Source organism: Lobosporangium transversale (genome assembly GCF_002105155.1).
Source record: "Lobosporangium transversale strain NRRL 3116 chromosome Unknown BCR41scaffold_4, whole genome shotgun sequence".
NCBI classification, from domain to species: Eukaryota; Fungi; Mortierellomycota; class Mortierellomycetes; order Mortierellales; family Mortierellaceae; genus Lobosporangium; species Lobosporangium transversale.
Window position 1 is genome coordinate 901,033 of NW_019028982.1, and position 22,897 is coordinate 923,929.

Here is a 22,897-nt window from a genome sequence, read left to right on the forward strand (position 1 = left end):
TTTATTTTTTACTACTTTTACTACAAATTATATTTTAGATCATCAGAGTTGGGAACTCCTAAGTTTATCATGGTCATTTAGTCATCCCAGTTCTCATCATCACTCTCATCTTCATCATCACTTCCTGCGACACGCGATTTCCTCATCTGCAGCGCAGCCGCCAGTGCAGACGCCAAATCACCACCATTACCTTCAGGTTCCTCAGCGACTGCAGCAGGTGGCGGCGGAGTACTACGGGCAGGCGAGGATGACGAAGGTTGATCGTGCAGACCTGTCTTGCGCAATACACCAATGCCGCCAGCGCCTCTGATACTCTCCAGTAAATTTGACCGAGCATCCATCTTTGCTCCAGTCGGAAGTGCAATGCCAGGCGCTCTAGCGCCTCCAGGTGGTGGTGGGGGCGGCGGCGGGCCCCCAGCGCCGCCCATAGGAGGAGGCGGAGGTGGAGGGGGAGGAGGAGGAGGACCACCAGCGCCACCCACTGGGGGAGGTGGAGGTGGAGGTGGAGGAGGAGGACCGCCAGCACTTATTGGGGGTGGGGGTGGTGGTGGTGGTGGTGGTGGTGGTGGAGGAGCTCCACCAGAGCCACCAAAGTTGCCAACTGGTGGAGGAGGAGGCGGTGGTGGCGCACTTCCTGATGGCTGGAATGGTGGGGGTGGGGGAGGTGGAGGCGCGGCTGCAGGAACAAAAGCCCCACGAATGGGTGGAGGAGGCGGAGGTGGCGCATTATTGGATGATGATGGTGCGTATGAGGGACGAGGTGGAGGTGGAGGAGCAGCCTGGACCTCACGAGCAGGCGTTGGAGGCGGTTTGGGTGGTTCGGGCGAAGGAGGAGCAACTGCCGCAGGGGTAGGCTCACGACTCGGCAATGCTGGTGGGGCATTAACAGCTGGGGCTGGAGCTGGGGTTGGAGTAGCGATGCGCGAAAGGCGTGAGGGAGGTGGAGGTGGGGGAGCGCGACGTGAGGCTGGAGGTGGCGGTGGTGCAGGCTTGACCGTCGGCTTCATAACAGGTAGCACCGATGCTGGCGGCACAGCTCCAGAGGACGGTACACGTTTATGCGCTGATGCTCCTTGAGTCGAACGTGTACCACCACGGCTTGTAGGCGCAGCAGGGGCAGGTTTTGGGTCTGGACCACCACGAGCTTTCACAAAATCGCTGATAAACTCGGCTTCATTTTGAATCTCTTCCCGACTAAGCCCTTGCTTTTCCAGATCTTCAAACAGCTTTCTCCATGCGGGGTCTTCGGGATCGATGTTTTGAACCTAACAGTAACAATAATAACGACATTAACATAAAAAAAAAGAATAGAGATATAGTGTGAGATGACATATTAAAAGCTGAGCATTCATAAAAAAGATTATCTATTAACCTATACACATACAGTGAAGCCTTTGTTTGAGTCCCATCCAACATGGCTCAAGTGTCGAAAGTTAGAAGGCAGTCCAATAAGAGTCTTATCTAGCTTGCCTTTGCTGCCCTTTTTCTCCTTCTTGCCACTGAAGAAACCGCTCTTTCTCGACCGAGGTGTGCCGCCTATTGATATTAGCACATTTTTAATGATGAGCTTTTTAGGAACTACGCCTCCAATTCTTGTTGTATGCGCCGCCCGTTTCGGCAGAGCATAATATTTAAGGATGATCATTATGAAAAATGGGTATTACCTTTCTTGAGCGTATCACGATTCGTGACCTTTTTGTAAAAAACACCCGCTTCTTGATCATCAGCAAAAGAGAATGCAGCCAAACAGTTCTAAAAAGAAGTCCACAATCCCCAAGAGTATGCGCAGTTAGAATTGAGCTGTACAGTAATACCAAGATGCAAAGAGTTTCCATAAGAACATTTTAATGATGACTTACATCAAGTGCAAAAGTATGGAAGAACGATCGTTCCTGAACGTACTCAAAGTCTTCGTACAACTCCTGTTCCCAGATGACCCCTCGTGAAGTCTAGAAAGTAGATAAAATGTGCCAGCAATGACAATGATTGTAATATAAGTATATCATTGTGAGCAAAAGAGCTAAACAGCAATTGTCCACAATTGTTCAATTGGAGTGCAAAACCATGAAAAATAGCTATATCGTCACTCAATCATACCATAAGGTCCACAATGCGAAAGTAAAATGTATTCTTGGTCTGCACAAAGGCTAGACCGCCCATAATGCCAGAGTAGGTCCATGAGTTCGGGTCCGGATAGGCGACATACAACCGAGCGACTGTTGCAGTAATGATTTTCTAAAGATGGTAAAAGTTGGTCAAAAATAAAGAGATGAATTGTCAATCAACATGGATGGTTGAGCTGGAATGCCTCTGTAACAGAATGAGTCTTACTTGAGTTGTTGAAGGCAAGGCACGCTTAATAGCGGCCTTGTCTTCTGGATTGTGCAGAGTTACACTTGGCATGGCAAGCAGTGACTCTTAGTATTCTCGTGGTTGAATACGTGCAAGAAGGGTATGTTTTTAAATGAAAGGGTAATCTTTTTCTTTATTTCTCTTTTTCCTTTGTGAAATTAAAGATGAATGTTAAACGAAGCAATTGAAATGGTATTTTTTATTTTGAGAGATAGAAAGAAAGAGAGAGCGGGAGAGAAGAGCAACAGCCCGTGTTACTAAATTACTGTGCTCTTGACAATGAGCCATTTATAATATCACGTCACAATTGCTTGTTTAATTAAACGATCTTGTCATACTCTTGATCTAAAAAAGTGTGGACCAAACTATTATAGCATCGAAAAGCGGTGCCGCCTTATTTATAATGGCTGGCGCAGCCTCCAATGGGGTTTGGTATCGTCTTCTTTGATGGCCTTTTCACCAACTGCCTCTACTAACTGCTTCTTGAGTGATACGAACGTTCTACCAGTTTCGTCATTATCTTCATTCACCAGCTCAAACACCTGCAGAGCATCTGCTTGCGTCTCACCCTTTTCCTTGCGGGCTCGTGCAAGCGCACGCTGGGCCTCCTCAATCTGCGACTTTTCCTTGGAGGCTGTTGCATAGTCTTTGTTGTTGATCGCATTCGTAACATCGGCCCAAAGTCTGTGCGACTCCAATGGGCCCAACTCTGCCAAAGGCTTGATCTCTGGAGGAACACTTTTGTCCGCATCCGAGTCAAAGAACAAAAAGGTCTCGTTTTTCTTGACATCGGTGCAGTTGGAAGCTCCACTCCAAAGACCCTGGGCTGTGTAAAAGGGGCTGCCACCATTGATGGGCTTGAGGGTTGCCTTGAAACTATGGCGTTCTCCTGAGAAGTATCCTCTGGTACTATATTCAATTGTTGTTAATAATCCAGTGCTGCTGATAATATAGGTTGTTCCAGAGAGCTCCACATAAGGGCGTCCAGTCATCATACCACGAATATTGAGTGAAGGTAGCGTGATGAGGTAATGCTCGTTGAAGTGAGGCAGGGTCAGAATGGCATGACCAGTCTGTGAGACATCAATGCCTGCAGGTATAGCATAGCGTGACTTTTGACCGCAGTGTCCCTCCAATTTGACGCCTGCTTTCTTATTCTCAAGGTGGAAACCCATAATCTTGTTAAAAAAGAAGAGGAAACAAAAAACAAAAAAAAAAAAAAAAAAAAAAAAACAAAGTAAACAACTGATCGATATTTTCGATGACAAAGATAAAAACAATAAGCAGCATACAAATATCAGTGAAGCATTTAATAATATAGACTCTTCTTATTGAAGGAAACTTACAGGTGGATGATGGCTGACTTGCTCAGCCTTCAAGATCGTATCGCCAGTTTCCTCATCGCCAGTCCACTTTGCAAAGTATTGTTCGCCAAGGATAGGGTTGTATGGCTTCTTCTCCATACCGGCGGTAGTAGATCGGGAAGTATAGGAGCCATAGAGGGTGGAGATGAACCAACGAGTAGCGTTCAAAAGACGCTCCTGAGGAGTACTTCCCTTGGAGATGGATGCAAATAGTTTGGGATGATCGCCCCAATATTGACTATTATATTAGGTAATAACAATTTGTCAAAAATGGGCACAGATGATTTAAATTGATTCTCGTGATTAAACATCATGTATCCTCATGCTCCTCACGTCCAAGCAGGTGTCTCCATCATTCTCTGAAGATACAAAAAGAGAAAAAGAAAAGAAAACCCAAGATGGTATGAGTCTGATATAAGGCTTAGATAGGCCAGCTATGCCAATTAGGCTTTACCTGTATTCGAGTAAACTGACGGAGCTCAAGAGAAAGCTAGGGCATGTGAGACTTGAAAGATCCCCAGAGAACTGAGCGAGAGTGGCGATAAAAGAGCGGAGAGAGTCTTTTTGTTCAGCAGGCACTTCAACAGGTGTGTCCTCGGGATTGGTGTCTTTGCTGGAGCTCATAGTTAAAGAGTGCTTGAGAGATTGATAGGGAGATGAGATGAGGCGAGGTTGTTGATTGAAAACGATGAAATGGAATAAAGAAAAAAAGAATGGGGACGACGGATTTTCTTTTTTTAAAAAAAGGGGGACTTGCTGTGGTCTGCACTGTCTTTCTACGTCACTTTTTTTTTTTTTTTTAAAGCACCGGAAGACAAATCCCATAAAATGTCTTTACGCGGGGGTAAAAAAAAATTTCATTGATTGGTGTAAGCAGTTGTCCTGTAATCCGTGCTCCCCTGATGTGTCTCGAAAGCTGTAGCAGTCTTGCAACGGTCCTTCCTCCTTTCTGTCCTACTTGCTTGCAACTCCTTTGTCTTTCCTCCCTCTCTTTTCTTCAAATACACTTTCCTTACTCTCTCATTCCATTCGACTGTCCCTGTTCCACTTTAGTCTCTTCTCCCTTACTGTTGCATTCTCATTCTTTATTCACATTTGCCTCTTCTGTCAATTCTCACTAGACACTCATTCTCCACACACGTTGGACTCTTCCGTCCTTTTAACTGCTCCTTCAACGCCCAAGTGATCCTATTTTCCCACCCACGCTCTCCTTTTTCATGGCACCAAAGGGATATACCTTCTGTTATTATGTGTCTGGTCATGGTATATAGTGACTCGAAAGAAGAGACCTGCTGTCATTATTATCAAAAGAACAAAAAAAAACTTTAATATATAAAAGTGTCTTATATTACTTTGAAAGTTATTCTAATTTAGTCTAATGGACGACTTTTTTTTTTTTTTTTTTTTTAATCACCTTGCTACAAAAAAAAAAGGGTTTGGTCATGCAACACGCGTGAATCAGATTATCACTGAACTCCTCCACTCTTCCACGTCTTCAGTCTCAACAGCCGTGTCAGATGGACCTCTAACCTCTGTCAAGGGATCAAACAGCACGTCAGGATCCACAGAGGGATTGTTTGTGAACTCTTCAGCTGCAGAACCTGTGCCTACAGCCACAACGACAATCACTACCACAATTACTCGAACAATCTCTAGGCATACCATATACATAGTCTCGGATGCACCCCAGTTTATATTCCAAGATGTGATTGCATTAGGCGCCATCTATCGCAACGCAAAAGTCGATTCTGGTGTTGTCCAACCACTGGTAAAGTAATAATGTCATGTCTTGTCATATTGTCATAGCACAGATCAATCGGATGTGATCATTTTTACAACAATTTCCAAATTAAACTTTTTTTTTTTTTTTTTTTTTTTTTTTTTTTGCCGCCTTTTGGTCATTCCGGTAAAACTCTTTTAGGCTTACTCGGTCGACCGACAAAAAACAATAGAGGGTGTCAAGAGCTTTTTAGCAAAGCGTGAAGAAATGATTAAACATGAGGTTTCATGGCTAGCCCAAGTTGGCGCCAACTGCGTACTTGCAGATGCTCCTTTCCTGCCATGGTAAGAAACAACTTTTTCTGTTTTATACTTACTATTTCTAGCAACCTTAAATTTTAAACTAATGCTTGTACTGAATTATCAATGACTTTATCATAAGCGCTGCCGCATATGCATATGGAATCCCTGCATGCTTGATCACCAATTTTACATTTGATGAAGTCTATCGCTTTCTAAGAGAAGGAGACCCAATGGATAGGGATGTTATCGCGTGCGCAGATGCGGCTCTGGAGGATTATAAGAAAGCATCTCTCTTGCTAAGGTTACCCGGATCAATCGATATTCCTTCATTTGCGGATGAAATCTTGACACTAGAATCAGGCGTACCTTTGACCGTGAGGAAACCTTTTGTTGGCAATGCAAATGAACAAGGAATTAACAATGCTGCTTTGGATAAAACTGACCAGCAACCTCAGCAGAATGGAAATGACCAATATGATTTAATCCATCGCATGGACAGTCAACTTCATTTGCATTCATCTCGTAGAAACCCTCCACTGTCCATTGATACGTCTACAGCAGTTCCAAAACATACGGGAATGCAGCGTCGCGCCATTGATGTACCATTGGTTGTTCGTAAGGCAATTAACACTCGCGAGGATGTTCTTCGGTCTCTGGGTGTAGATGAGGAGACTATTCGAACAAAGAAGATGGTTTTAGTTTCATTTGGTGGTCAACGATTGAAGCAAGGATGGGGGAATCCTTTGCCTGATGGCTGGATAGGCGTAATCTGCGGTTTGCCTGTTTCACACGAGCTGCCGGACGGATTCTATAGAAGCCCACATGGTGTTTACGTGCCTGATTTGACCCATGCTGCTGACATTGTCATTGGTAAATTGGTGAGTATAACAAATGGTTCAGCTTTTATAGCTTTGTTCACACCATGACTTGGCTTAATATCTATCATTTTCAGTTTCTAAACGTTTCCAAACTTTGCTTGATGGCCTATATAGGGCTATGGAACATGCTCCGAGTGCATTGCGCATGATACCCCACTTATTTATGTTTCAAGACCACAGTTCGTGGAAGAGCATGGTTTAATCAAATTGATGATTAATCACGGTTTACCTGTTGAAATGACCGCAGAAGAATTCGAGACAGGACTCTGGCAGCGATCCATCTTGGAAGCAGACAGGCTAGCACAAGAAGAAAAAGAAGGCAGGCGGCTATATCTAGAGGCACTTCATGAAGAAGAAATCGAGAAGAACCAAAAGTCTATCCATCACAATATTGATCAAGAATCAGCGGGTATTCCGCAGTTGGAGAAGACAATGCCTGACCATGATCAAGAACACAACCACTATGTTCGAAGGAGATCGTCCATTGCGTATGGCAATCCGTTACAGCGCCGAGCCTCAAAAGCAAAATCACTAGCAGAATCTGTCAATATGGCTGAGATGGCAAGAGGCGGACCGATTTCACCACCTATCCATGATGATGATTTGCCATTATTATCGCCTGCACGATCTAGGAGATCAGCATCTATCACATCTTTGACTTCAGCAACATTTCGATCAAGAACTATTAATCATAATGATAGCGATCCTGCAGCTGGCGCTGTAATACCAGGTGGACGACAGGACCCTTGCCTAGATGCAAGTATGCCGTCAGTGCCGCGTCCCGCATGGTTCGAAAGGCGAATCCCGCATGATGGTGGCAAAGTCTGTGCACAGCTTGTGGAGGAGTACATGCGGATATGGGAAGAGCATCATCGGTCCTAAATGAATTTAAATGAATTAATTTATTAATAAAAATGTATATGACAAAAAGATTTAATGGAGCACAAACTATTCACTATTGACAAAACTTTAGAAGAATAGCTTTTCCATCATCCATTGCTAAAAGAAAAAGATGGAAAACTAGGAAGGTATACTTTATGAAGATATTTATGAAATTGAAGAGGAGAGGGAGGACATTCCTTGTCTGGGCCGCGCTCTTTCCAAAATATGTAACCTGCAATACAGTGAATGGTACAACGAAAAAAAAAAAAAAAAAAAAAAAAAAAAAATTGACAAGCTTGTATGCTTAATTTGACTAGCTTTAACAGTACAGATTATCAATAGGCTTTATTTATTTAGTATATTACGTTCTCTCATTATTCTTCAGTTCTATGGTATATGGGTGGAGGAAAAGGCTTGTTGTTGTGGATGTAATAGAATAGTATTTTAGAAAAAAAAAAAAAAAAATCATGTCAGCGAATTTGTTAGGGAAGCAAGGGTCATTTCCCATGGCGAGGGAATAGAAAAACGTTCCTCCAAAAATGCCTTAAAAATATCACGAGTCTGCTCCTCTGCTGTTGGATTATTGTCAACATTATCATTGATACAGAAGAAGGTCTCCATCTCTCTCCTGTCCAAGAGCTGCCGGAGAGTTGTTTTGGAAGTTATGGGGTTATTCAATTGAGTGAATGTGTAAGGCGAAGTAGCCATTACGTAGTTATATTTCATCAAGTCCGCAATAGTAGCCTTGTAGGCTTCTGAAGAGGTGTCTGAAGGCAAGATCTCATTGGCAAGCCCAGAAGAAGTCGATGTCTGACGAAGCATGTGAAGAAGACAGTCTCCGCACTGGAATTTAGTGAATGCCATTTGTTGGAACGTAGCTTTTGAAGCATTGTTGTCCATCGATTGGATAGTGCTATTGCTGAAGTCAGGACCTAAGCAATAGTCAATGTCGATCTGACAGAAGCGACCTTTAATATCATCATAGACGGTATAAGGCGGCCTGTCTTTACTGGTGTGTGTCTCACCCGCAGTTGCATTGGGATATTTTAGCATGAAAGGATATCCATCCAGACCTGACTGGTGATAGGTTGTGGATCCTGTGGTGGGGTAGCCCATCTGCTGCAGATGATCTTGGTAATTTTCTACGAAGCTAGAGAAGTTGCTCGCGTATAATGATGAGGACGAAGATTCCTTTTGTGCTTGGTTCCATGCCTCGAGCCTATGGAGAAACTGTTCGCGTTCTGTCCAATCCAGGATGCCGTCTTGATTCACGTCCAGTCGATGGAACCAAAAAGAACTCAGTTGAGTCTCACGCAGCTTTTCAAGGACATAGTGAGCCATGAAGAAGGATACTTGAATGTCCAGGGCTTCACCCTCTCCTCTGAAACGATGGGAACTGGTTGAAAATATTTCATTTGGCCAAGTAGCTTGAATCTCCTGTAGCATTGGAACACTAAGGACATGAGGGACATGAGCCAAATAGGCTCGATGGCGAAAACCGAACTGCTTCGAGAGCAAGAAATTAGAGTATTGAAGGGAGTTCCATTCACCTACGGAGAGTGATGTCCGGTCAAGAGGGAGGATCGCTGGTGGAACCAGGAGGGAGGGCTCCATATGAAAGACAAAACCATAGAGAGGTGTCCATATATCTGCAGCCGCCATGGTTCTGCCTAAAAACACGTCATCATTTAGGTAAAGGAACTAATAAGCAAAAGAGAGGGAGAGGGGGAGAAAGAAAGATGTATAGTTTAGTAAGCAAGGACAAGTAAAGCGGATTTGATGAATTAAAATAATAAAATAAAAAAGTAAAAAGCGTCCATCTGAGCAGAACAACTCTAATTTTTGTTCACTCGAACCCTTTCTATTAGCAGGAATGTGAATGGGAAAAATGCACTTACAACGTCCGTGACACCAGGAGTATGATGGATCTGACTTTCAATGGATAAACTGTTGAAGGATGGTAAAACTTGGGGATCATCAAAGATATCGGTATGAGGTACGAGTTGGATCGCTTCTTTAGATCTTGTTAGGTCTAACCAGGTAGGGATTTGGTTTTCGTCTCTTTCGGGGTCCACTACAGTAGTCAGGATGTGGATTTTATTAAACATCCCCGTAGCATATTGAGATACCGACCTCACCGAGTACTTTAGTTCATCCATATCACGATATCTGTTGGCAGTCTGGTCTTCTCGACCCCAAAGTTTCACTCCTCTCTTTTCCCGACGACTCCGACCATCGTTTTCTCTTTCGCTTGCTGATGATGATGATGATGATGACGACGTTGCAGTCGACGGTGTTTCCGTCCATCTTTTTGACTGTTCCAGAATATCATCACCACTTAAAGTGTCTCTTCGGTTGTGCAAGTGATATTGTTGGAAGAAAGGAGACATATTCTGATACTTGTCCTTCAGAGTTAACAGCTTAGGATCAGATCCATTAACCCACGTGTACACTACATCGATCTGCAAGTCTTGACCACCTCCATCAGAAGAGGCGTTCAATTCAGGGCCGAGTGTCTGAGCATGAAACCAAGCTGTTATCCATTCAGGTGCATTTCGGAATGGTCTCCAGGTTGAGGATTCTGTCAATGGACTGGCTTCACGTCGATCGATAGACTGGTCTTCGAATCCGGGTAGATTTGAGCTTCCCTTTAGTAGATCGGTAGAGATGAATGCCAAAGATGAGAAGTACAGATAGGAGAATAAGTTGAAACAAATGAAGGCAATGAACAGGAAGAGTGTTAAAGTTTTTGCACTGTATGTGCAGTAATTGCGTCGGAAAGCATGGTAAAAGGGTCTAGGGGTTGTGGAGAGACTGAACGGAGTGAACATATTATTGTCGATATTCTACAAAAGGGTTGAATCAGAATAACATGAAGCACAAGCATGCAAGCATAGGGAGGAAAAAAAAAATAATGATAGGACAACTGAAGTCGACAAGGCAATTAAGGTAGGAGATACGACGTTGAGGTTCTGAAGTGTCGATGCTAAAGGAGAAAGGGGGGAAAATTGAATTAAGGAACGAAGATGCGGGAAAATGAAAAGAATCAAGAAAAGGTCAATAAAAAAACTAAATGATGGATCGCTCGAGGAAATGAGGCTGTTATGGCCTCGAAGGGGTCCTTATGATGACTATGGATCTAGGACAGCAATCAAAGTCGTTGGGCGAGCAAGGCGAGGCACACGAGCAATTAAGATGAAAGGGGGAAAAAGGAATAAATTATATGCAGTTCCCTTTTTGGATCAAATCTGGTTACACGATAGCTCTTCGCATATGATTTATCGTCTGCTCGTTCCGCTTGTTAATCCATATCCTCGCCTTTTCTTTTCTTTTCTTTTCTTCCTTTCTTTTTTTTTTTTGTTGAAGGATTATCGAACAAGCAAGAAGCAAGAACTCTCTTTATGTCAACACATCTTTTATTTTTTGCGGCAAAAAAAAAAAAAAAAAAAAAAAAAAAATACTTAAGACTATCTAACACGAGGTTCTGTGTAAACTTCATGAATAACAGAATTTTTTATACAAATATATACATCGCAATCTTGGAGCCAAATAGGACCAAAGTATTTTGTGAAGCGAGGCGGGTTTATAGATCTTGTTCAATAAGCAGCGGAATGGGCTATTGTAAATACCGATAAAAGACATAGTAATAATGGCGACATCAACAGTCTGCTCAAACTCTTTTTTTTTTTTTTTTTTTTTTTTTTTTCTTCTTTTCCGGCACTGCTTTAATCCGCCCTATAGTTTTTCCTTTGATGTTTATTTTGGATCCCTTACATAAATCTAAGTTTGACTAATTAGAGGCTGTTGGCTTTTTGATACTAAAAGCTTGTCAATTACAATGTATTTTTAGGTACCTGACATTTCTGCTAAAAAAAAAAAAAAGAGTTCCACTACGCCATCATATCCATCCAGGATCATGAAATCCGCTCAGGGTTGTCTAAAAAGCAATTAAAAATTTAAACAAACAAGTCCCTTTAGCTGGATTTTTCGGGGAGGGATGGGTGGGGGGGTGTCCAGTTGGACTGGGATGGAAAATATTTTTTGACTTTTTTAGATTCACAATAATGGACCCTTCGTAACCGAACCATCAAGCATGACAAGCATAAATGCAGTATATGTATATACTCATAAACAAGTAATGATATAAATATAGATATATACATGTGTACAGATATACCCTTGGCATTTTCAGGGACAACTTTGTGCCCCTCCTTCCCTCCCCGTAAAGAAAAAAGCTCACATTGAAAACTGGGGCATCTAAATCAAAGAGATGTTTCGTGGGCTATTTCTTAACTTTACCTTTTGTTTGTACCCGGATAAAATGTATCCCTCTGTTGGCGAGGCCATTTGTTCGTCGAAACAAACTTTTGTGGATCCACACGTGACGTGATGGCGGCTGTGCTATGAAACGGCCACAAAGTGGGGAAAGGGAAAAAAGGGACACAGCGTGGCACAGAAAAAAAAAAAAAAAAACAGGGGAAAAAGGGATAGGGGTGTCATCGTGTCATCATACCATCACCTTCTTGCATTGCGACCATCTCATCTACCAAGCAGGTGAAGCAAAAGACTAGGAAACATACCGACAAAAAAGGAAAAGGAAGTTCAGATGCGTAACAACGACCGATGGATCTCCTTTTTAGCATGGTTTCTCATTGGTTTCATCAGTATTACATCCCAGCTCTTTGTCTTTTTGCCCTGGCTATTCGGCTCATATGAGGCTCACGGGACATTTAACCGCATCAAAGATGTAGTAAATCATATTGAGTACCTGAACAACACAATTAACGGGGGTGAGGTCCCCTTGAGACACGATTCACAGTCAGATGTCGGTGTCAGTAGCGCATCAGACCTTCCTTTTATCTTTGGATACTTGGTCTTCTTATGGACAAATATGAACGTTCGGGCCTTGTATTACTTGGTCCCATTCAACTTTTCATTGGGAATGCTCTGCTGGAACTATTACTTGACCATGATAACTAATCCAGGATCCCCTCCGCTTGACTGGGTAAAGAAAAAAATATATTATCCACGGGCTAATTGGAAAATGATATAAGGCAAAAAGAAAAAAAGAGATCTTGACTCAAACCTGAAGGATTATGACCTTTTTTTTTTTTTTTTTTTTTTTTTAAAAAAAAAAAAATAGAATCCACCTGCAGATGGATCAGGAATTGAATATAAGCGATCGACTCATACGCCAAGATACTGTAGTAGTTGTGATGCATATAAACCTCCACGGACGCATCATTGCAGGATATGCAAAAAGTGTATCCTCAAAATGGATCATCATTGTCCCTGGGTCCATAACTGTGTTGGATACTTCAACTATGGACATTTTGTGCGCTTTATCATCTGGACTACGATTTCAACATTTATGTGCGCCACCATGCTGATATTTCGATGCATGGAAGCATATGAAAACGAGACGCTGGGCATCGTAAGTTGAACCCTCCTCTCCTAAAAAAAAAAAAAAAAAAAAAAAAAGTTGTTGGTTATCATCCATTGAATATTATGAGCTTGCTGAAATAACGTTTCATCATTATTACTATCTGTACTATCTTTTACTTCCTTCATCAGAGACATAACTTGCCCAGCCCGGAAAAGATTATCTTTATCGTGGTTCTTCTAGCCCTGGATTGTGGTGTCTTTTTGGGGATCAGCTTATTGACAACATACCATCTCTGGTGTATATCCTGCAATACCACCACAATCGAAAGCTGGGGAAAGGATCGTATGCTCACCATCATTCGACGTGGCAAGATCAGAGACGTTAGTGTTTTTTTTTTTTTTTTTTTTTTTTTTAAGCGTCATATATTTAGATTTGCTCCACTCAAGTTTGATATATATCTTCTTTTTTCTTTTTTTTTTCTTTTTCTTTTTCCTATCTTTTTCTATCTAGATGAAATGCCCTTATAACCAAGGAGTTTTGACCAACTTCCAAGAAGTTCTTGGACATAACCCGCTCCTATGGTTATGGCCGAAGCCAATGCTCGGAGATGGGCTACGGTTCAAAATAAGGACCGAAAAGAAAAAAAGCAACATGTTTTTTAAGTCTAGAAGGTTCTCAGAGGATGAAGACGAGGACAGTGGTGAGGACAACACAAACCCTACTGGATCTTCTTCTTCATCGAGGCAGCATCTTTGGTTCCGTCCGTTTGATGGAACGCCGCAACATAAGAATGATGAGATGGCCGAAATGGTATAAAATATCAGGTATCGCAAAGCGCTTCTTCTAAGTAATGTACAGTACAATAAGGAGGAACAAGTATTCTCTCCTTTAATAAATCATTTTTCTCTGGATTTCATTCCAAGACTGCACAAAAAGATCAAAAGACCAGAGTTACCCCCATTTGTATGCATAATTAACTTTATCTCATTATCAGCACGATCATCCTTAAAAGAGTTTGAATCTAGGGATTGTGAATAAGCTGATAGCAGATATAAAGTACTAACTGATGTCCTTAATTTTCCTCCTTTTTACCACCTTTTTTACTACCTTTCATTTATTTCTTTCTAAATCTTTGCATTTTAAAAAACTATAAACTGTTTTAAAATCCGTAGTCGTCCTTTTATTCGACTTGGTCAATTAGAGTATTTTGTATTTATATACCTCATTCAAAACGAGAAGAACCCGATTTGACATGATATCCATTATAAAAATCTTTGGCTGATAATCGCTTTTTCCCTTCAAACTGCACGGCTTTGACTCCAAGCAATGATCCATCTGAACAAGCGATATGCAAAGACTCTGTGGGACGATGGTAAAAGATCGTTCCTGGCGGTGAGTTTTTATGAGGCGTTGCTCCATCTTCTGCAGCATAGTCTGCAACAGTTCCACCGCCACTGCCGCTCTTATAATCATTATCGTTCACACAAAACAAATCAAACAATGAAAGAGGCTGTACTTTTCCAGAGTCCTGAACATGCCATGTTGCTGTAATCGGGTACTATATATATAAAAAAAAAAGGAAATATAGTAGTAGAAAAGGGGATATATATTAGTTCCTATCGATCCATGGCATGTATGCAAAAAAAAAAAAAAAAAAAAAAAACCGTGTTCTTGTAGGTTAGTTTTCTTACTCTGAAACCATTAGCACGGTACAATCGCTCGACCCTTGCTGCGTCCCAGGCACTCCATTGAGCTTTGCATGCCTCACGGCTGATTTTGTTCGCTTTAGTGACCTTGGTAGGATCCTGGTTCTTTGCATCACGCTACTCAAACACAATAGTAACAATCATACCCACCGTTTAGGATTATATTTATTAATATTCTTTTTTTTTTTTTTTTTTTTTTTGGTTTTCAATCAATAAACATCAAATTGCCCATGCATGAATAACAAACACAACAGGCTTACCCGCCGCTCATCATAGTTATTGATCACATCTACGACCAATTCTCCGCCCTTCTTGGCTAGCAATAACTCCAGAGATTTATATGTTGGTTTATCAGGCATAGGCTGGAAGAAAAAGAAAAAAATATATATATTAGAGACTTTGATTTTGCCGGTATCTGTTAAGAAAGCACTACGCTTTTCCAAAGCGGTAGAGACTTACAACTTCAACTTGAGCAAGGATCTTTCCTGCATCAAATTCATTTGGGTCCAAAAGCTGGACCGTAACCCCTGTTGTCTTTTCCTGATTCAAAATGGCTCTTTGCATCGGTGCTGATCCACGATACCTATTTTTTAAAGAAATTCCAAATCAGAAACACATTGATAGCAATTGAATGCATAAGGCCATAAATAATTTAAAAAAAAAAAAAAAAAAAAAAAAAAAAAAATTACTTGGGTAGAAGGGATGGATGAACGTTGATCCCTGCCTTCTTGAACCGCATAATCACTTCATTAGGAAGGAACCAACCAAACGACACGACAACGCCAAAATCCCAGGCGTCCACCTCATCTAATTTAGGGAATGTCCATGCCTCGAACCCACCCTTCCGATCCGGAGAAGGAAACGTGTTGAGGTTATGTGCCTTGGCCAGTAGCGTCAGTGGGGCTTATTGGAAAATTGCAAAAGGCGTCAGGATTTTTTTTTTTTTTTTTTTTAAAAAAAATAAAAAACTGTTGAATTCATTAAAACATTAACATACAATCTTCGGCATCGCGTTTTGATTTCTTGGTACGCTCTTTGGGCGAGATAACGTCGATACGCTCGATGATTGAGCCTGGTCTATCTATGTTTCAATGACAAAATACGGTTATTTTGCCGTAGAGTAGATTCTTGGGCTCACTTTTTTTTTTTTTTTTTTTTTTTTTTTTTACCTTTCTCAGCAATCAACGCTTCCAAGTGGGGAACTGAAAATGAGTCGCTGCCAAAGAATAAAACTTTGACCTTATTTTGATTTTCTTTCTGGCGACGTAATGCAGATACACTGAATGCGTTTGTAAACTACAATAACAAGATTTATTCATATGAAGTAGAAATCATATAAGCTTTCTTTTTCTGTATAATAATCTCCTCCAAAATAATAATAAAAATAATAAAAAAGCTTCAGACGAGTGCTTTACAGAATGCCATGGTGTACGCACATTCATAAATAATCGCGACGCTTTTAACGTAGTTGCATGTCTGCTACATGAAAACAATGTACAGGTCACTGAATGCATCATGTCTGAGGCCAATGTGTGAAAAGTAGGATAGATCTTTTTTTTTTTTTTTTTTTTTTTTGCGTCGCGTCCTGTTCAGATCAAGTGGCTTAGAAGGACCGTGGTCACTGCGTAGATTCTACTTCACCATCGATGGGACGGGGTTCCCACAATGCTGCACTGCCCTCTTGTTACTTTTTTACGTCTTCAGTGGTGTTCATGTGATGTTGCAGTTTAACTTATATATAGCTTATTTTTATTAATCTTGGGCGAAGTCATTTCCATCAGGCAACGTTTTAAAAAAAATACACGACCCATGAGAGGCAACCACGGAATTATGGCCATTTAAGTCTTTGGGTGGATAGAGAAGAGGGACATATTGGTAGTAAAAACATGGCTCTTCAGCCTCTACATCCGATACCTGTATATCCAATAGGGACAATTCAAGCTCCAAAGGCCCCACTTTCCAAGCGCAACTCTGCCGAATAACTGGGGTAATTGGTGTATACAGGGTCTATTTTGGCTACAGAGTGATATTTATGGTCTTTATCCCTCTTTTGCAAAAGAGGCCTTGGCTCAAGGTAGACTAGTGGAGAAGTTGGGGCGGTTAGCTCAGCAGTAGCTTGATGGTATAAGCTTGGCGTAGTCGAGGGAACCAGTGTCTCTTGCATCCAGGAAAGCTCCAGCTTATAACCCTCTTGAGTAGGGCAAACACAGTTGTGTTGAGGAGAGCAACCTGTGTGCATGCAAATCACACAACTGCAAGCTCATGTCACATGGTAAAATTAAAGAAATTAACTACTTGACATCCAGTAGGTCTATCTGTGTTTTCTTGGTAAAAGACATCCGAGATATCCAATCATTCTAAATGGAGTAAAGACTTTCATTGACTAAAATATTATATCCGCACTCCTGTCACCCACAGATGAACGGATCCTTAAGCTGTCGCTTATTTTTTGTGTTGTTTGTTCACAATATCAATGAAGCTGCCTCTGAGGAAGTCACCTAATTTTGCAGCATCTAACTTTTCCGTGTTTTTTAATATATAGAAGATATAACTTCGTCTATCTACTTTCGGGCGGGGTTGGCGGAGCCGCCATTGGAGCCGGGGGTAAAGACCCTATGATCGTCAAAGCACGTGCTGACATCAATGGTTCGACATCCTCTTTAGTAGGACCATTGCCTGAGTCTTCGCATACTGATGATACATGCGGCGAAACACCTAGCGTTTTGGTGGCTGCAGATGTTGGAGGGGTGCCTCTTGGCAACGCAATCATTCGATCGAGGCTAGCGCTATAAATTTCAGTACAATCGCTCGGCTGTTTACGATGCGCAATAGCCAGGGAGGATACCTTATTCTTGAGCCGCTTCTTCACTTGAGACTTGGGCTGATGTGAGCATGACGATGAAGAGGAAGAGGAATTTTTTCTCGATGTGTTTGCCTTGGCCGCTGCACCAACAATATGGCCAGTATTAATAGGTTCCGATGCGGTTTTACTGCCTTTACTGCTATAACCCATGCGTGGCGGCATCATGGGTGAGTCTGGCCTTGCAGGATCGACCTCTAGAAATGTTGAGATAACGTCTGCAGCACTCTTGCGCCAGGCTTCAATATAAAGTGGAGGCTTTTGACGGTGGTTATGATGATGGCAACAGGCCTGGGGAACGCATGCACTGCCGCTAACACTGGCGCATGATGCCCCTTTTGCTCTTTGGGAGTCATCACAAAGTGCTTCTCCATCTTGGTCATCTCTATCGCTGTAAAGATCTGATCCAGGCCGTATTCGCGGGCCCTCCCTAGGGACGAGCCGGAAGCATGGGAATGCCTTTTGCAGATTGGGATCGCTTCCCGTGGCGCGAACCTGCCGCGTTTGGCTCACACATCCAGCCCCAGATGAACTTCGGCAGTGACCGTAATCAGAATTTCGGAGCGGTGATAATGGCTGCAGCGGTTCAATTGTTGATTGGTCGATGCTTCGAAGCTGTGCTCTTTCGGTATCATTGTGGTCTATGCTGACATGGCTCATATTTCTGCCACTCATCTGCAGAGCCTGGAGAACCACACTCTGCACCATCTCACGGTCGTCCTTCGGCGTATTTGTCATAGTATTGTAGACCTCAGAGCTATACTGGCTCCTAATACTCTCACCACAGACCAGTCCTTCAAGCGAGATAGCGCCCATGGTCTCAGTATCACAATGCATGTCATCATCTTCTTCGTTATCGGCGTCGTCTTCACTATCGCTAACGCCTTCGCTATGGCCATTACACACTTGGGATGAGCTTGAGCAGATCACTGCCTTGTTGATGATGGTTCTCCTCGAGGCCAAATATGGCCCCTGTCGTTGGTGTTGCCGTCGCTTGCTCTTGGCCAAGTTCCTAAGGACACGATTGTAGCTTATAGCGCATTCTGGTGCGTTAGGCACACCACTAGCAACCGAACTCAGGCCTAGTTCTGCTTTTGATTCTAGTTCTCGGCTTTTTTGGTGTACATTAGTAGAGCCAGTGTAGGTAGTAGCAATGGTCGTGCCGGCAGCAATGGCATTAGGTTTATCAGAAGCAGAGATAATTTGTGGCGCCTGCTTTTGATCAATGGCAACTGGAAGGCCAAGGGATTCATCCAGATTTTTCAGCCCTTTAGTAATTTCAGACAGAGACATGGATCTGTCATGTCCTAGCGCTGGAGCTAGAGCCCCGCGTAATGACGGGGTTGACGACTTTCTTGAGGATGACATCGAAGATCCAGATCCATGGCGGTGGTGCGAGTATTGGTCTTGAACCCCTGGGAATGGATAGGCCGTATATTGGCCAAAACTAGGGCTTGGAGGGATGTTCAATGGTATGTGCAACGACCCATTTCTTTTAACAAACGTAGTAGTAATACTTCCTGGCTGGCCCACTCTTGAAAAGCAACGAGTAGTGCCTGGGGCCAGTGAAGCATTGCGAGTCCTTGGTGGGGAGTTGTTGCGGGCAACAAGCAAAGGCGGAGGCAAGGTTAGAGATAATGGGGTGACCGGCAGTGAGTGTAAAGGAACAGCAGGAGAGATACCCTCTGCTACCCTTGCGTCAATACTGCTATCACTATCGGTAGTACCTTCAGAAGCATTATCAACGATGACGATGTCATCGCCATTGATTTCGCATTTATTTTCGCAGCTGTATGACTTATCCATTGCTTTTCGTATGAATTTCTCGACAGCTTCACGGGATCTAAGTATTTGCGCCTTCTCCAGCTCAGTTTCAGACATACTTGCAGCTGAGAGTGGAGGCCCCTTCATTTTGTTGGCTATTGATGCCATAGATGTTATGGATGATGCGGATTGCCGCTGGCCAAACTTGACAGCGTTTGATACTGGAGGCATATTGCACGGTGAAGTTTCAGGCTCGGAAACTGGCGAAGGTGAAGACACAAAGGAAGTGAATGACGCCGTTCGCCGTGACAGTTGGAGATACTGCCCCATCATCTTGCCGCCATGAAGGATTTTAGGAACTGTGTGGCTATGAACTGGAGCGGATGGAAGCCAGGAGGAGCTATAAGATAGACGACAAGCTGTATATCCTGACAAAGGTCGGAGTGTGTCAGTAGGAGAGCCTGTGCTATCGCGCTCAGTATCGCTATGAAATTTATTCAGAAAATAAAAAAACAAAGGGTTAAATCATTTTTAATAGGGAAAACAGATGTTGTTTTACATACTAGACATAAATGCTACTTACTCCACAGGTTCACAATGGTCCAAACCAGAGCGCATGGAAACAGCTGTAGCTAATGAAACATTTACAGTTGAACTATTATACATCATCAGAAGAGAAAATTAAAATTACAGTCTCGTAATAGCAATGTCACAAGCATTGTCGATACAAGTACTTACTTCGAGTCGCGGCGTTCGTTGTCAGTATGGCTTTGAGCGGCTAATTCACCCTGAATTGTCCCAGTGCCGATATCGATGATATGGTTTCCACTTGTGGCTGCAGTGGAGGTAGGACGTTTTGCTAAGTTTCCTGGAGCTCGGCCCATATTAGCTATAGGTGGGATGTCTACGGCACACGGTTTACAGCTTGTGTGAGCTTTATGGCGACCTTTACGGAATTCCCGTTCGCGCAGCACGTCTGTTGTGAGAGGAAATGGGAGTGGATCTATATCACCGATCTCCTCTTCCATATCTTCACCGTCTTCTTCTTCTTGAATGCGGGAGAAGTATTCGAGAAGCTTGGCCTTCCATTCGCAAAGGTAGTCCCAGGTTAAGAACAGAAAGGCAGCAGCCGGAATAAACAAGGTTATTGCGATCTGATACAATTCATGATCATGGTCTGCTAACCGGAACAGCCCGCTTATACTATCAAGCTGCGGCTGTGCAGCAACTACTTGGCCCTCTGCGGATAGGGATGGAGTAGGATGGGGAGAGGGACGAGAAAAGGCCACGAAGTAGGAGATATACAGCCCTATGTTGAAGGCTCGAGCCAAAAATAAGATAATATTCAAACTAAGGCAGAGTCTGAGATATTGGTGAGCTGACTTTGCTGCATTATAAAGGCGGAGTACATCAGGCGATGGTGCCAAGCTCTTGATATTAATATTACAACTTCCGTTTTGTCTTTGGAAATGATGCACAGCCAATGCTACAGGAAGAGACAAAAGTGACAGGGTTTTAGATCGTTTTAGATGAAACAAATTTCCACACACATGCGTCCCGCGCTTACCTGCAGAGATTAGCCCTACAAGCGCAGCAGATGTTGCAAGGACTTCAAGGATGATTTCGCGTATCCAATCACCGCGCTTCGAGCTTGTTGCCACACTGCATCCACCACGTCCTGGATAAACCTCATAAACCCGACCTTCTGCATCGATAGAGAATAACACTAGAAATATGATGATTGGCAGGACGAAGCACCACACAATATCCCACGCCAACTGTCTATTTGCAGTAACTCCAGTCCTGATTTTGTGTGTCCATGAGTCTCTGTGGTATTTGATTCTATTTCCTGTTATATCATACGAGTAGCTTTCTTCATGGGTCTCGCTCAAATCTAAATGCTCTAAATGTAACTTGGCGGCCAGAGATGGGGGTTGTCCTGGAGTAGCTTCTGCTTTGGATGGCCTGCGGCCTTGGTTGAGAGAGATACCATGAGCAGTTGAGATTTGCTCACCTCCTCGCTGTTGTGCCAGTGGATCATCTTGCTGATGCGTCGGCCACTTTGGCCAAGCTTCAAATAAGTCTGGTGGACTATGGCTTGCGCTAGTGGTGGCGGCGATGGAAGCAGCAGCAGCAGCATCGGCAGCAATAGCATCTGGTGCCTTCAGTTTATTGGAATCGCGTTGCCTGGGTAGGATACAACAACAGCAACAAAATGTAATGCCATTACGGATCAGCGCCATCAAGATTGTTAACGGCGCTGCGAGCCAAACCGGAATTAAAAGACCCAAGTCGGCTCGGTTACGAAACGAACGTTGAAAACTAAATCCTGCTTCCTCTCCTAGATCGTTATTATTATTTGGAGTAGTGGGATTATTAACTCCAATAGTGGCAAATAGTCGGGGATTAATCATGCCTAGTTTGCGGCTTAGGCAGCGATAGAGGTACAGATCCCATCGCATGATGGCAATGGAGATGGCGAGCCATCGAATCTGGTGAAGATGTGCGAAAAGGATACAGGTTCGTAATGATATCAAGTAACCTAGCTTCCCTGATAAACCTCTGATGACGTCTCCGGTTAATACCATCGCTGTAATACCTGATAAGGCTCCATTATTGCTGATGTTTGTGTTTTGGTCCGTGCTTACAGTGCCATTGCTGGATAGGGAAAATAAGTTAACTTCAGTAAAATTAAAGTTTTCGACAGGTGGCGTTGTGGTTGAAGGTACATACGTATTTGTTAAATTGTTTGAGATGAAGTCAATGCTGTTGTTGGTGTCACTGGTAAATAAATACAAGAAAGGAAATGTATCTGCTTGTAATAGAAACTGGCTGAAAATATCCAAGAGATAGTTAAACATGAACCAGACCAGCATAAAGGAGAATGCATAATGGCGGCGACCATCCTTGAACTGCACAATCCATGTAGAGATTATTAGTAGACATATGATGGGCAGTAGAATAAGATAAAGAATTGATATAGCCGAGTGTGCCATTGGTATAGTAGGTGAAGTGACGGAATGATACAGATATGGGGTAGTGAAGGAAGACGAAGGTATGACCGCTTCAGGGTATATTAATTTAATTCCAATAAGGAATGGTGCATGGGAAAGGAGAGGAGGAGGCAAGGAGGGAAAGGAGGAGAGGAGGGAAGAGGAAAAAGGAAGAGATGAAGAGAACGAGTTCTTCAAATTAAAAAAAAAAAAAGGTTACCATCCTCAAGTATGCGCTAGGTATCACACAATATTGAACAGACAATGAAACGAGAAAAGTGAAGGCAGAATGTCAACAACTGCGAAAACAATTATTTTGGTGTTTGTTTTCATTAGAGGGTTAGTAAACACTGAAATAAAAGAAAATCATTCATGGAAATAATGCAGAAAAAGGAGGCGAGATACAATCAAATAGAGATGTAATCGGACGATACAGAGAAAAAGCAATAAATAAAATAAAATAAGTATAATGAACGAACTAATGAACAATGGGATAAGAATAGACCTCAGTTAATGCTACAAGAATGTCGCAAGGCTGTGAATGTTCAAATGTGGTCGTGAAAAAAAAAAGATCAAGGTGGTCAGAACGCGCTCAGGTCAATTTGTTGCAATATTGGCAGTTTAAAAATTCCACAAGCATTCATTAAACGCTTTTGTAAAGATATCTTTTTTAGGCGATTGAAGTGCTCA

The 22,897-nt window shown here is 42.7% G+C and overlaps 7 protein-coding genes across 7 annotated transcripts; 2 read left to right on the forward strand and 5 right to left on the reverse strand.

The window, feature by feature from the left end:
- Positions 1-77: 77 nt before the first annotated feature.
- Positions 78-2,403, reverse strand: BCR41DRAFT_376692 (hypothetical protein; the record flags this gene model as incomplete). The annotated part of the gene is made up of 9 exons (XM_022027061.1): positions 78-676; positions 698-838; positions 860-1,001; positions 1,152-1,265; positions 1,385-1,536; positions 1,665-1,752; positions 1,860-1,949; positions 2,098-2,235; positions 2,332-2,403. 9 exons carry the CDS (start codon positions 2,401-2,403, stop codon positions 78-80), a joined length of 1,536 nt encoding a protein of 511 aa, XP_021885162.1.
- Positions 2,404-2,579: 176 nt separating this feature from the next.
- BCR41DRAFT_346780 (hypothetical protein) lies at positions 2,580-4,443 on the reverse strand. Its single transcript, XM_022022961.1, has 3 exons — positions 4,171-4,443; positions 3,699-3,954; positions 2,580-3,530 (listed from the first exon to the last, which is right to left on the reverse strand). Exons 1-3 carry the CDS (start codon positions 4,338-4,340, stop codon positions 2,751-2,753), a joined length of 1,206 nt encoding a protein of 401 aa, XP_021885163.1. The 5' UTR covers positions 4,341-4,443; the 3' UTR covers positions 2,580-2,750.
- A 222-nt stretch (positions 4,444-4,665) lies between these two features.
- Positions 4,666-7,541, forward strand: BCR41DRAFT_346781 (hypothetical protein). The gene is made up of 5 exons (XM_022022962.1): positions 4,666-4,979; positions 5,150-5,484; positions 5,638-5,780; positions 5,878-6,616; positions 6,731-7,541. Exons 1-5 carry the CDS (start codon positions 4,934-4,936, stop codon positions 7,496-7,498), a joined length of 2,031 nt encoding a protein of 676 aa, XP_021885164.1. The 5' UTR covers positions 4,666-4,933; the 3' UTR covers positions 7,499-7,541.
- A 398-nt stretch (positions 7,542-7,939) lies between these two features.
- On the reverse strand, positions 7,940-10,678 carry BCR41DRAFT_383855 (hypothetical protein). Its single transcript, XM_022027510.1, has 2 exons — positions 9,397-10,678; positions 7,940-9,199 (listed from the first exon to the last, which is right to left on the reverse strand). The coding sequence occupies exons 1-2, from the start codon at positions 10,327-10,329 to the stop codon at positions 7,964-7,966; spliced, it is 2,169 nt and encodes a 722-aa protein (XP_021885165.1). The 5' UTR covers positions 10,330-10,678; the 3' UTR covers positions 7,940-7,963.
- A 1,320-nt stretch (positions 10,679-11,998) lies between these two features.
- Positions 11,999-13,814, forward strand: BCR41DRAFT_332111 (DHHC palmitoyltransferase-domain-containing protein). Its single transcript, XM_022021837.1, has 4 exons — positions 11,999-12,503; positions 12,642-12,932; positions 13,073-13,264; positions 13,395-13,814. Exons 1-4 carry the CDS (start codon positions 12,105-12,107, stop codon positions 13,698-13,700), a joined length of 1,188 nt encoding a protein of 395 aa, XP_021885166.1. The 5' UTR covers positions 11,999-12,104; the 3' UTR covers positions 13,701-13,814.
- A 165-nt stretch (positions 13,815-13,979) lies between these two features.
- Positions 13,980-16,134, reverse strand: BCR41DRAFT_383857 (formyl transferase). Its single transcript, XM_022027511.1, has 8 exons — positions 16,006-16,134; positions 15,760-15,886; positions 15,588-15,671; positions 15,280-15,493; positions 15,050-15,173; positions 14,851-14,952; positions 14,576-14,707; positions 13,980-14,442 (listed from the first exon to the last, which is right to left on the reverse strand). Exons 1-8 carry the CDS (start codon positions 16,105-16,107, stop codon positions 14,107-14,109), a joined length of 1,221 nt encoding a protein of 406 aa, XP_021885167.1. The 5' UTR covers positions 16,108-16,134; the 3' UTR covers positions 13,980-14,106.
- Positions 16,135-17,147: 1,013 nt separating this feature from the next.
- BCR41DRAFT_383858 (hypothetical protein) lies at positions 17,148-21,870 on the reverse strand (the record flags this gene model as incomplete). Its single annotated transcript, XM_022027512.1, has 5 exons — positions 17,148-19,698; positions 19,798-19,869; positions 19,953-20,700; positions 20,782-21,401; positions 21,863-21,870. The coding sequence occupies 5 exons, from the start codon at positions 21,868-21,870 to the stop codon at positions 17,148-17,150; spliced, it is 3,999 nt and encodes a 1,332-aa protein (XP_021885168.1).
- Between the last annotated feature and the right edge of the window lie 1,027 nt (positions 21,871-22,897).